This window comes from Candida tropicalis (assembly GCF_000006335.3).
Source record: "Candida tropicalis MYA-3404 genomic scaffold supercont3.1, whole genome shotgun sequence".
NCBI classification, from domain to species: Eukaryota; Fungi; Ascomycota; class Pichiomycetes; order Serinales; family Debaryomycetaceae; genus Candida; species Candida tropicalis.
In genome coordinates this window covers 1268558-1280930 of record NW_003020038.1, presented here as the reverse complement: position 1 = coordinate 1280930, position 12373 = coordinate 1268558, and the positions used below count along the sequence as shown (strand labels likewise).

At 32.8% G+C, this 12373-nt stretch overlaps 5 protein-coding genes across 5 annotated transcripts; 3 read left to right on the top strand and 2 right to left on the bottom strand. All coding sequences in view use genetic code 12, as the record gives it.

The window, feature by feature from the left end:
- Positions 1 to 534: 534 nt before the first annotated feature.
- Positions 535 to 1578, top strand: SUA72 (Sua72p; the record flags this gene model as incomplete). Its single annotated transcript, XM_002545751.1, has 1 exon — positions 535 to 1578. The coding sequence occupies one exon, from the start codon at positions 535 to 537 to the stop codon at positions 1576 to 1578; it is 1044 nt and encodes a 347-aa protein (XP_002545797.1).
- Positions 1579 to 1708: 130 nt separating this feature from the next.
- On the bottom strand, positions 1709 to 4345 carry CTRG_00577 (uncharacterized protein; the record flags this gene model as incomplete). Its single annotated transcript, XM_002545750.1, has 1 exon — positions 1709 to 4345. The coding sequence occupies one exon, from the start codon at positions 4343 to 4345 to the stop codon at positions 1709 to 1711; it is 2637 nt and encodes an 878-aa protein (XP_002545796.1).
- Positions 4346 to 5140: 795 nt separating this feature from the next.
- On the top strand, positions 5141 to 7960 carry STE13 (Ste13p; the record flags this gene model as incomplete). Its single annotated transcript, XM_002545749.1, has 1 exon — positions 5141 to 7960. One exon carries the CDS (start codon positions 5141 to 5143, stop codon positions 7958 to 7960), a length of 2820 nt encoding a protein of 939 aa, XP_002545795.1.
- A 227-nt stretch (positions 7961 to 8187) lies between these two features.
- NOC2 (mRNA-binding ribosome synthesis protein) lies at positions 8188 to 10335 on the top strand (the record flags this gene model as incomplete). The annotated part of the gene is made up of 1 exon (XM_002545748.1): positions 8188 to 10335. One exon carries the CDS (start codon positions 8188 to 8190, stop codon positions 10333 to 10335), a length of 2148 nt encoding a protein of 715 aa, XP_002545794.1.
- A 153-nt stretch (positions 10336 to 10488) lies between these two features.
- Positions 10489 to 12174, bottom strand: CWT1 (Cwt1p; the record flags this gene model as incomplete). Its single annotated transcript, XM_002545747.1, has 1 exon — positions 10489 to 12174. The coding sequence occupies one exon, from the start codon at positions 12172 to 12174 to the stop codon at positions 10489 to 10491; it is 1686 nt and encodes a 561-aa protein (XP_002545793.1).
- Positions 12175 to 12373: the final 199 nt, after the last annotated feature.

Sequence of the window (12373 nt, the reverse complement as noted above, 5' to 3'; positions counted from 1 at the left end):
TTTTATCACAGCTAACTGACTGGAATATCGCGACCGACTGGTACGCGACCCGCGGAATCAATCCCGCGTGAAACACACGGATTTTTCCCACCTTTTAAATGTTCCATACTTTGATGAGGTTTCTACTTCTATTTTTATGGTTAGGTTCCTTTGGTCCCTTTTTTTTTCTCTTTCTTTTAAAGAAACTTCAGATTCAAGTCTAGAATTTTCAAAGCTTTACAAAACAAAACTGAATAAACGTAAAGCAACAAAAACTACAGCAAAGAGGAAAACAAAAAAAAAAAAGAAAGAAAGAGAAAATCTGAAAATTATAAATAGTTTGTTAATTACCACCAATGATATACTTTGTAAATTAATTTTGAAATTGTTATTTCTTACCAATTAATTTATATTATTTATTTATTTATTCAATTATTACTGATATTCCTTAGATAAATCATTCAATTGAAAAAAAAAAAGAAGATATTGCCATTCCTTTTCTTTTCCACTTATCTTTGTTTTTTTCTTTATCAGATGTCTGCTGAGTTGTCATAAATGTCTTCATCTTCATCTTCATCTACAAACAAGTACACAGGTCCCAATTTAAATGTGACTTTAACATGTCCTGATTGCAAACTTTTTCCGCCTGATTTAATAGAAAGATTCAGTGAAGGAGATATTATCTGTGGACAATGTGGATTGGTCTTAAGTGATAGAATAGTTGATACTAGATCAGAATGGAGAACTTTTCAAAATGATGATAAGAATAGTGATGATCCATCACGTGTTGGTGAAGCAAGTAATTCATTATATGATACTGAAGATTTAACTACCATGATTTCATATACCGCTAATCCTGGAGGTTCCGGATCCAAGAATAATTTAAATAAAATTCAACAGAAAAGTCTCGTCGATAAAAAGAATTATGCATTACAAGCTGCTTATCAAAGAATATCTGAATTATGTAATGGTTATCAATTACCTAAATCAGTTAGTGATGCTGCTAAACATTTATATAAAGCAGTAAGGGATGATAGATTATTAAAAGGTAAGTCTCAAGATGCAATAATGGCATCAACTATCTTGTTAGGTTGTCGAAGAGCAGAAGTACCTAGAACTTTAGAAGAAATAAGAGCATTGACTAATGTACCTACAAAACAAATAGCTAAAATTACAAGATTAATTAAAAAAATCATTCATTCACATTTAAATAGTGATGATGCTGCTGCTGCAATTGTTGATGAAACAACAAATTTAACTACTCATTCAGCAGAAGATTTAATTCGACGATTTTGTTCTCATTTAGGGTTAAATCCAATCATTACAAATGGTTCTGAATATATTGCTAGAAAATGTAATGAATTAGGGATTTTAGCTGGTAGATCACCAACCACTATTGCCGCTACTTCAATTTATCTTGCAGCTAAAGTTCTTGGTGACACAAAGTTAACTCAACAACAAATTCGAGATAAAACTGGTGTAAGCATAGGTACAATTAAAAATTCATACAAGATTTTATACGAAAAAGCTAGAGAATTGGTCGACCCTTCTTGGGAAGAACATGGAAAAGTAAAATGGGATAATATTCCTAAAAGTTGAAATTCAAAATGATAGAGAACAAATATAAAACAAATGTCTGTGCATTCTTTTTTTTTATCGTGTTTGATAAATACAATTCTGATATAACTATAAACATAAATATAGATCTATTACCAATAGTCTCGCATTGTTAAAACTTTTGTGATAAAACGTTTTGAATAATGTTCAACATATCGTGGTCCGATAATGTCAGTGTGCTTGAATGTTTCAAGGTGTCTTTATACTTGTAAACTGGCGAAGAGCCATTTGACTTCAGTGATGATTCTAAAGATTCATTTTCACGTTTCTCATTGGTAAAGGAATTAATGGCTGATAAGAATTCCAGTGAGTCAAAATCAAAATCAATAACATCAATTTTGTTCAATTTGGCATGTAATTTTGATTCTTCAGTTAAATAAAAGACATCATCAAAATATTCCATACAATGGAACAACGACTGTAAATTAGTACTGGATTTCAAATCAAAAGTACTCAACAAGGATTGGATGGATTCATAGTTAAGTAAAATATTATAAACTAAACCATAATTTATTGATTTAGAACTAGAGAATCCCAACATTGTCATGATTGTTGATGGCTCTTCTCCCGTGTCCTGTTGAACATCATTGAACCTTCCGTGCAATAATAAGTTCAAAACCAATAAACAGTCTTCAACTAAACTTCCCAATTCTTCAAAAGTAACATATTTAGATTTTATCAAGCTTTGCTTCTTGAAAAATTTAATCATACCAAATAAACTCAAATGAAAATCATCCCAAGCATATTGGGATAAATCGATTGTAGGATCATTTTGGAAAACTTGCAAAATATTATACACCAAATTCAACCCCATTGAAATGTTGCCAACATTCAATTTGTAAGTTAAATTAAATCTGAGCAAGTTTTGCACAGCATCCAAAATATAAAACAAAGAAGATTTATATCCTAATTTTCCAGTATTAAGAGATACAAATGGTACCTTTTGATGACATAATTTCCATTTGTATTCATTGATCTGGAAGTTTTGCAATGAATCCAATGGTAAATTGAACAACGTAGCCAAGGAAAGTGTAGTTAAATCCTGCATCAACGAAGACCTGTATTGGTATTCAAAAATATACGACAACAAACATAACCATACTTCAAATAATTCAACATACTCAACTTCATCTTCTGGTCGAGTATCTAATTCGTTATAATAGTCGTATTTTTGTGTAGTAAACACTTTAACAAAACTTGGATTCTCAGAAAGGGTGTAAATATTTAGAAGTGCTGGTAATAACTTTGCCAACTCAAGATGTGAATCATCATCTGCACCTCTAATAGATAACCTTGCAAGCTTGTGTTCGTACATGTCTTGTAACTCCTTCAAGTAAACATCTTCTGTAGCATTGTTTATTAAACTCAACTTGTTGTTTACTTGCAAATTGGTAATAACATCAGTGGTCAAGCAATTGACATAAAGATCAGAGCTCAATCTATTACCACTGAGCCAATTAATAAGTGAACTATTCTGAATCTTATTCAACATCAAGTCAGGACGGAATTTGTAACAATAATTGTATTCCATACAGAAAAATGGTAAAAATTTCAGATTGATTTCTTCATTGAAAAGATTCCAGTCATAAGTTGCATCAAAAATTTGCTTGTATGGATTTTTTAACGAAGTTGATAATGCTGTAATATCCGAATTGGCTTGGATATCCGGGATAAATATTGGAGGAATATTGACCAATACACCAATCAAAAGGTACAAATTAACTAATGTATCAACAGATAATATTACTTTAGGTGCATCGTACACCTCTTCTTCCTTTTCCTTTTTTTTTTCTTTTGCAGTTGGATTGGAAATTTTTATGATTCGTTGCAAAATGTTACTCAAATCAACTTCGTAAAACGAGAAAAGCAAACTCTTTAAGACATTGTACTCATCGGTTGCCGATTTGAAATGACTCAAACCAGAATAAATAGATCTAAGGATTCTATTCAATAAATTAATCGATTCTTTAATGGCTGTTAAACTCAAAAATCGAGCTCCTGGTGAAGAATCTTCAATTCTTTGAAGAGAAATATTTAAAAACCATTTCAACTTGATCAAAAGCTGAACTAATGGCGTCACATTTTCTTTTTCTTTGAAGGACTCAAATAATTTAACACATAAATCATGTTGATCTGAAACCTCGTTTCTTTTCCTAAATTTGTCATTCACATCTATTATATTCTGAAACCAGTCTCGGAAAATCCTAATGGAATTTTCTATCAATTGGGCTCTAAGTTCATCATCCAAGAATTCAAATTCTCTTTCAGTGGTCAAACTTGGTGTAGAATTATTTTTGCTTGTGGCTTGGCTTTGTTTTGGACCATTTAAAGTTGTCAAATCGTCACCATCATCAAACTCTGCTAACACTTGTCTGCTGGAATTATTCAGCAGATTACCATTCAATTCAGTGATATCACCACCGCCATTATCAAGTATAGCTTCAGATGACATTGACTGTTTACCATTAGGCAATTGAGTAGAAATATCAGCAATATCATCCCTCTCGTCATATTGAATGGCATCTTTCAAAACAGTTAAACCGGCGGTAAAGATCTTTCTCAATATTGCCAAGTTTCTCTCAGAAATATCCGATGATAAAACAATAGCTTCAGAGTTTTCTCTCAATACTCCTAATAACAAATCATCATATACTGGGGTAGTGAAGATTGATTTATAAAAAATGTCATCATTTTCAACACTATCATTGAACAATTCTTTGTATAGACTCTTTTGGTAGCTGTGAGACATGATAGTTATTGAATGTTATTTTCTAATACATTGACAGGCAGTTAAATGACAATTAATGGACACGTTATAAGTAAATCTTGATGATTCGAAAATCAATTTTGTCCAACCAATGTTCTTGTTTATTTTTTAATTTTTTAATTTTTCTGTGTTGTCTGTACAAGTAGATCATAAAAATCCTTCTGTCTCTCTCTCTCTCTCTCTCTCTCTCTCTCTCTCTCTCTCTCTCTCTCTCTCTGTTTTTCATTTTATTTTATTTTGTTTTGTTTTGTTCCCACCCCCTAAATCTGCCCAGACAACCGGAGATGTTTTGTGTGAGTGGGTGAGTGGGACGTGCGAGGTTGCCTAATGAAAAATTAGCAGCCCAGATTATCTCTCGCACGTTGTCTCATTGCACACGTCCTCTCTCTATCTCTCTCTCTATGATCCCAACACGACACACGCACCAAATAATAAATTACCTAACAACTCTTTTGCGAAAGCTAAGGATCAAAATTGAAAACAATTTTTTTTTTCCACGGTGCTGTTCTTCTCTCTTTGGGCCAGAGTAATCAAAACTAAACAGAGGAAGTAAAAACAACAAAAAAATATAAAGAGTACACCACAAGAGTATTCAATAATCCCTTTGTATTCTTTTGTTAATTCATTTTTTCCCCCAATTTCTTGTTTGTATTGTTAAGTGGATATCAATACGAGGTTCAATTATTACTGAATGTACTTAGTTTGAATCAACTAGATCTCATATCCATATATCACACTTATTCTCCCTCCCCCCTTTTCATTTTTTATATATCAATCATGTTTACGCGAAAACAACCTCACCATGAAGAATACGAAATGGTAGATCAAAGTGTGCCGCGACACCACACCAATACCCTGAGTGATTCAATTTCCACTCCAGCAGAAGGTCTGGTATCAGATAGCCGGAGTTCATCCGATTCACAAACATCTGACGTCTTTGACGATTTGGAAAACTTGTCTGCTGAATCGGGACAGAAAGTTGAGGATTTTTATGATAGCCCGGTGTTTCAATCAATTTTCAATCGATATACCAATAAAGGATTCAACCCAAAAGCATGCTGGATATTCAGTCTATGTATCATTATATTGTGGCTCGGAACCCTAATATTGTATTCACAAATGAATCCATCAAATCTCATTTCAAGTTTACGATGGAAAACCAGTATTGTTCAATTGAATGGTGAAAATATAACAATCAATGAATATAGCCCCAGCTACAAGAATTTGAGTTTATATGACTGGAGAACTGGGAGATATTATATACCCGAGAAACAAATACGATGGTTGACTCCACATCAAAACCCCAAGATCAAACTGGGAAGTGGGTTTTATGCAGTTAATGAACACGGGAAATTGGTAATTCAACAAGTCAATAGTGATTCCAAGGATGTTCTTATATCAAATAGTCGATTTGCTTATGGTAATGATTTTTTTGAAATTCAAGATTTTATTTTAAATCCAATGAACTCTGCCGAGGAATTAGACAATACCCATATTCTTATTACTGATAGGTTAGAACAATGGAGACACCTGAGCTTTGCATTGTATTGGTTATTCAATCCATTAACTTTCAAGTATACACCTATTCAACCACCAGAAAGTAAAAAAAAATTGGAGACTCAAGAGGATCCGTTTGCTCCAAGAGTTTTACAAAAGTTACATTATGCTGATTTTTCCCCGGATGGGAAATTTGTCTATTTTGCATTCGAGCATGATTTGTATCTCCATGATTTGTCAACCAATGAAGTTCATCAAATCACAAAAGATGGATCACCAAATATATTTAATGGGAAGTCAGATTGGATATATGAAGAAGAAGTTAATGCTCAAGACAGAATGATTTGGTGGTCCCCCGATAGTTCACAGTTCATTTTTGCCAAGATTAATGATACCAATGTGCGTGAGGTAGAATTGGACTATTACGCAAAGGCAAACTCCGAAGTCACTAACCAATACCAGGTGCCAAACGAACCTGAGATGGGTGGTGTGAATCAGTATCCTATAAAGACTTCGTTGAAGTATCCAAAACCAGGCACACCAAATCCTATTATCTCGTTGTACAATTACAACGTGAATACAAAAAAGGTGAAACAATTAAATGATGACGATACCAGACTCGGAGTTGACAAAATCTTGTACGATGCGAAGTGGATTGACAGCAAGAACTTTTTAATGAAACAAACCGATCGAACAAGTTCTATTTTGTCCAAAAAGTTATATCAACCAGAGAAACACGAGGTTCGTGTTATTAATTCAACAAACGTGACTGCAGATTATAATGGCTGGGTTGAAAAAATGAGCCCTATGACTAATTTGGAGGATGGCAAGTATATTGACAACATCGTGGTGGATAATAGAAATGTGTTGGCTGTTTTTGACAATCCAGAACAGTCCACTCCACTGAAGATCTTGATGGAAAACCAAAACTGGGAAGTCATTGGCAAGGCTGTGTATGATAAACAAGAGAAATTTATTTATTTCATGAGTACTATAAAGAGTTCAATGGATTCTCACTTACTAGGAATAGACATGGCCGATAATTACAAGATGTACAATATTACAAACACAACTAGTGATGCATACTATGAGGCTGATTTTTCTATAGATGGCCAATTTCTCAATTTAAAGTATCAAGGTCCTGATGAGCCCTGGCAAAGATTAATAGATATGGGAGATGTTCATGATTACATCAAAGGAGAAGAATTTGACGAGTCCTTGATAGAACAGGAAGTAATATTGAAACAGCCAATTATAAGCGGAAGAACTGATTTGAGAAATACAAATATTCCTACTTCTAGGTTCAAGGAAGTTACAATAGGTAATCCAAAGGATGAAGTTTCATTGAATGTTATGGAAATTTTGCCTCCTAATTTCAAACCTTCAAAATATAAGTATCCATTATTTGTTCATACATATGGTGGGCCAGGTTCTCAGAATATTTACAAGAAATTTGATATTGGATTTTTACAAATCATTAGTGCAAAATTGAACTGTATTGTTTTAGTGATAGATCCACGAGGAACAGGTGGTAAAGGGTGGAAATTCAGGTCTTATGCCAACCAGAAATTAGGATACTGGGAACCAAGAGATCTTACACTAGTGACATCAGAATATATCAGCAAAAACAAAGACATTATTAATAAAGATAGAGTTGCACTTTGGGGTTGGTCATATGGTGGTTTCGTCACATTAAAGACTTTAGAAGTTGACAAAGGAGAGACATTCAAGTACGGTATGGCTGTTTCTCCAGTAACCAATTGGCTATTCTATGACTCGATATATACAGAAAGATACATGAATGAACCATCCATGAATCCTAATTATGAAGCCTTTGGAAAAATCAATGAAATCGAGAATTTCAAATCTGTGCAGAGATTTTTGATGATGCATGGTACTGGAGATGATAATGTACATATTCAAAACCTGATGTGGTTATTGGATAAGTTCAACGCAGGTAATGTTGAGAATTATGATGTTCAATTTTTCCCTGATAGCGATCACGGTATCACATATGATAATGCTGGAATTATAGTATTTGACAAATTGTACAACTGGCTAGATGATGCTTTCAAGGGACGATTTGATAATCTTTTATAGTTTCTATATAAGAAATGGTACCATAAGTAATGAATATAATGTAAATTTTTTTTTGCATCTATCAGTTTTGTGCGACATTGGTTTTTTTTGTCGTCCTCATCGCACAAACAATTGCACCAAAGTAAGAAAAGAAAGAAAAAAAAAAAGTTCTACTTCAAAAAAAAAAAAAAAAATTTCATTAGAAGCCCAAGCTCATCTAACTAGGACCTTCACACAACCCATCAACCATGGCTAAGACATCAAAACAAACAAAGAAGTTTCAAAGTAAACACTTGAAGCATACTATAGAACACCGTAAGAAGGTACAGGAACACAACAAGAAAATTGCTTCTAGAAAGAAGAACAAAAGTGGTGAAAGCAACCCTCCAAAGCGTGCTGATGGTAAAGCTAAGGAAGTTTTCGAAGATATGTCAGTAGATGACTTTTTTGCTGGAGGATTTGAAGTTCCAAAAGAAAAGAAGAAGAATAAAAAAGTAGAAGAAAAGAAAGAAGAAGAAGAAGAAGATGACGACGAATCATCATCTGAAGAAGAAGATGAAGAAGCCATGAAGGAAAACTTGAAAAACTTGGAAAAAGAAGATCCTGAATTCTACAAATATTTGAAAGAAAACGATAATGCATTGTTAGACTTCGAAGGAGTTAACCCATTAGATGCTATGGAAGATGATGACGATGAAGAAGATGATAATGAAGATGAAGAAAAGGAAGTTCCATCTGATGTTGAATCTGATAATGAAGAAGAATCTAACAGATCATCCAAGACAAAGGAATCCAAAGTTGAAATTACTTTTCAATTGGTTAAGAAATGGAGTGAACAATTGAATAAGCCAAGTCCAAAGATCATCAGAAATGTTGTCATTGCGTTCAAAGCAGCTGTTAATATTCATAATTCAGATTCTGAAGATTATAAATTCTCAATAACTGATCCAAAGGCATTTTCCGATTTGATGTTGTTGGTTTTGAAAAAAGTTCCAATTTCTATTCAAAAACTAGTTAAATATAAAACTAACCCTCAAGGAGTTAGAACTGTTCCACAAAAGAATCAATATGCTACTCAAATAGCTTCAATTTTGAAATCTCATGCTGGTTCATATATCACTTTGTTGAATGATATCACTAATACTGAAACTGCTGCTTTGGTTTTAGCTTCAATTTATGAAGTTTTCCCATTTTATTTATCACACAGAAGATTATTGAAACAAATTTTATCTGCTATTGTCAATGTTTGGGCAAGTACTCCAGAAGTTGAAACTCAAATTGCAACCTTTGCTTTCTTGAATAATGTTGCTAGAGAATTTCCAAAATCTGTTTTGGAAACTATCTTGAAATTGACTTATTCCTCCTTTTTACAAAACTGTAGAAAGACAAATGTTCACAGTATGTCTCAAATCAACTTTTGTAAGAATTCCGCTGCTGAATTGTTTGGTATTGATGAAAATTTAAGTTATCAAGTTGGGTTTGAATATGTTAGACAATTGGCTATTCATTTAAGAAACAGTATCAATGCTACATCAAATGCTAAAGAAGGTTACAAGACCATCTATAACTGGCAATATTGTCATTCTTTAGATTTCTGGTCAAGAGTTTTATCTCAACATTGTAACCCAGAAAAAGAATTAAAAAATCATAAATCTAAAGAATCTCCATTAAGACAATTGATTTATCCATTAGTTCAAGTTACTTTAGGTGCTATTAGATTAATTCCTACTGCTCAATTTTTCCCATTAAGATTTTATTTGATTAGATCTTTAATGAGATTATCTCAATCTACTGGTGTTTTTATCCCATTATTCCCATTACTTTCTGAAATTTTAACTTCAACTGCCATTACTAAAGCTCCAAAAGCTTCTAATTTACAAGCTGTTGATTTTGATCATAATATTAAAGTAAATCAAGCTTATTTGGGTACTAGAGTTTTCCAAGATGGTTTATGTGAACAATTTATAGAATTATCTGGTGAATTCTTTGGTTTATATGCTAAAAGTATTGCTTTTCCTGAATTAGTTACACCAGCTGTTTTATCATTAAGAAGATTTATTAAAAAATCAAAGAATGTTAAATTTAACAAACAATTACAACAATTGGTTGAAAAATTAAATGCTAATGCTACTTTTATTTCAGGTAAGAGATCTAATGTTGAATATGGTCCTTCTAACAAAACTGAAGTTCAACTTTTCTTGAATGATTTTGAATGGGAAAAGACTCCATTAGGTCAATACATTGTTGTTCAAAGAAAATTGAAGGAAGAAAGATTAAGAATCTTGAAAGAAGCTCAAGAAGCTGAAGAAAAAGCTGCTGCTGAACAAAAGAAAAGAGAAGAAGAAGGTGAAGAAGATGAAAGCGAAGAAGATGTTGAAATGAGCGATGATGAATAAAAACAAGAAGATTCTGAATAGATATAAAGATGTTAAATACATTTGTAAAATAAATAGTACACATAAATAATAAGTGTTTTTTTTTTTTTCAACTTTTTTCTTTTGTTCAAAAGGTAATTAAAACAAACCAAAAAAAATTAATTTAAATCAAACCTATGGGTCTATAGGTATAAAATTACCAACGATACAACTTGGGATATTATATCTATCTCTTCTGATAGTAAAACTAAAACAGCAACTCTTTCTTTTTATACCGTCTCTTGTTCTTAAATTACAACTTGTCAAAACAGCCTTTTGACCTTTATCAAAAGCAATAGCTCCATATTTTTCCCAAAAATTGACAGCACTTTCTTCACTCATTAATTCATAAATTGCAAGTTTTCCATCTTTGAGATCATCAGTAGTTACGCCAACCAATGAAGCAAATTCTTTATTACCACGATAAATCTCTCCGGTACGTCTCCACAAACAAGCAGGAATAGCCATAGATGTGAAAACACGATCATAATCCAACAACATTCTTTCAAAACTTTCTTCAACTAAAACCAAATCAACATCTTTCAATGTACGAGCAATGGCTCGGAAGGCAGGACGGAAAATAGATAAAGGTTTCAAGATTCTTTGTCTGCTAGAAATATTCATATAATTATCCATATACCTTTGTAATCTTGCATACCCTTTGGCATAATTGTATGGTTGCAACAATCCAGCTTCTAATTTTGCTTTGATGACTTGTTTTAATCTTTCTTCAGGGGAAATTTCAGTAGTAGGATCAGCAGCAGTAAGGAAAAATTTATCTCTAGCAGAATCAGAAATCATTGGCTGTTGTTGTTGATCCGACTGTTGAGTTTGATTGTTATTCTTTTCAGTTCCAGGTTCGGCTTTCAATAGTGGGGCTTGTTGATCTGGAATTTGTTGAACCTGATCTGATTCATTTGGAAAAGTTGACGGGAAAATATTCAGATTTGGAGAAAATGACAACACTGCATTTAAATTAGTAACACTATTCCCACCAGAAATACCAAATCCATTATTATTATTATTATTATTATTATTGTTGTTGTTGTTGGAAGTGTTGGTATTAGTGATACCAGCAGTATTATTAGTATTACTATTAGATACTCCAAAACTTAGAATTCCATTAGGATCATCATTAAGTGCCCCATTTACCAATTCCGGGTCATCAATCATTGATAAAAAATCATTTAACGAACTAAATTCACTTCCAGCATGTTCTGAATAAAAAAAAGGTTGTTGATTATATGGTAATGTTTGTGATAGTACCGAGTTTTTCAATATCTTTGGATGACGTTGATTATTATTTGGTGGTATTTGTGAATGTAATTGTTGTTGTGGCTGTTGCTGCAGCTGTTGTGGGGTAGGAGACACTTGAGCACTAGCTTGTAAAGGTGGTAACGGTAATTGCAGATGACTTGTTGCTGCAACACCCGGAGTTTGAGAAATTGGAACAGTTGACACAGGAACTGATACAGGTACTTGATTAGGAACTGGATTAGATGCTGGAGTTGGAGTTGGTGCACCACCCTCACTTTGAGTCTTTCGTAAAGCAGCAGCTTTTTTACGTTGTCTTGGATTTGATGGTTCGTCGTAACATAAATGTCCAATACCACGTTTAATACATCTCTGACATGGTCTTGATTCATCACAAATCATATGAGATCGACGACAATAAACACACGCTATTTCCAATTTTTTCTTCCTTTTTTTAACTGGTTTATCCTTCTTCTCAACTTGATTTTCGGATCCTAATGCTTGTGTTGGTTCCACAACAGGTTGTGACTCCATATTTGATGAAGTAGTAATACTTGGTGAACTCATTAATGGATATTGTTGAATATAGGAAAATAGTTTTCCTTGACTATCACCTTTCAACCAAAATTTTTTGTCTTCAAGGTTTCTTAACTTGGTTTAATTTAAAGATTTTTCTTCTCTCGGAAGTACTGAAAGCAGAATTAGTAAAAAAAAAAAAAAAAGAACGAGAGCAAAAAAAAAAAAAGGAAAAGAAAAAAAAAAAAAC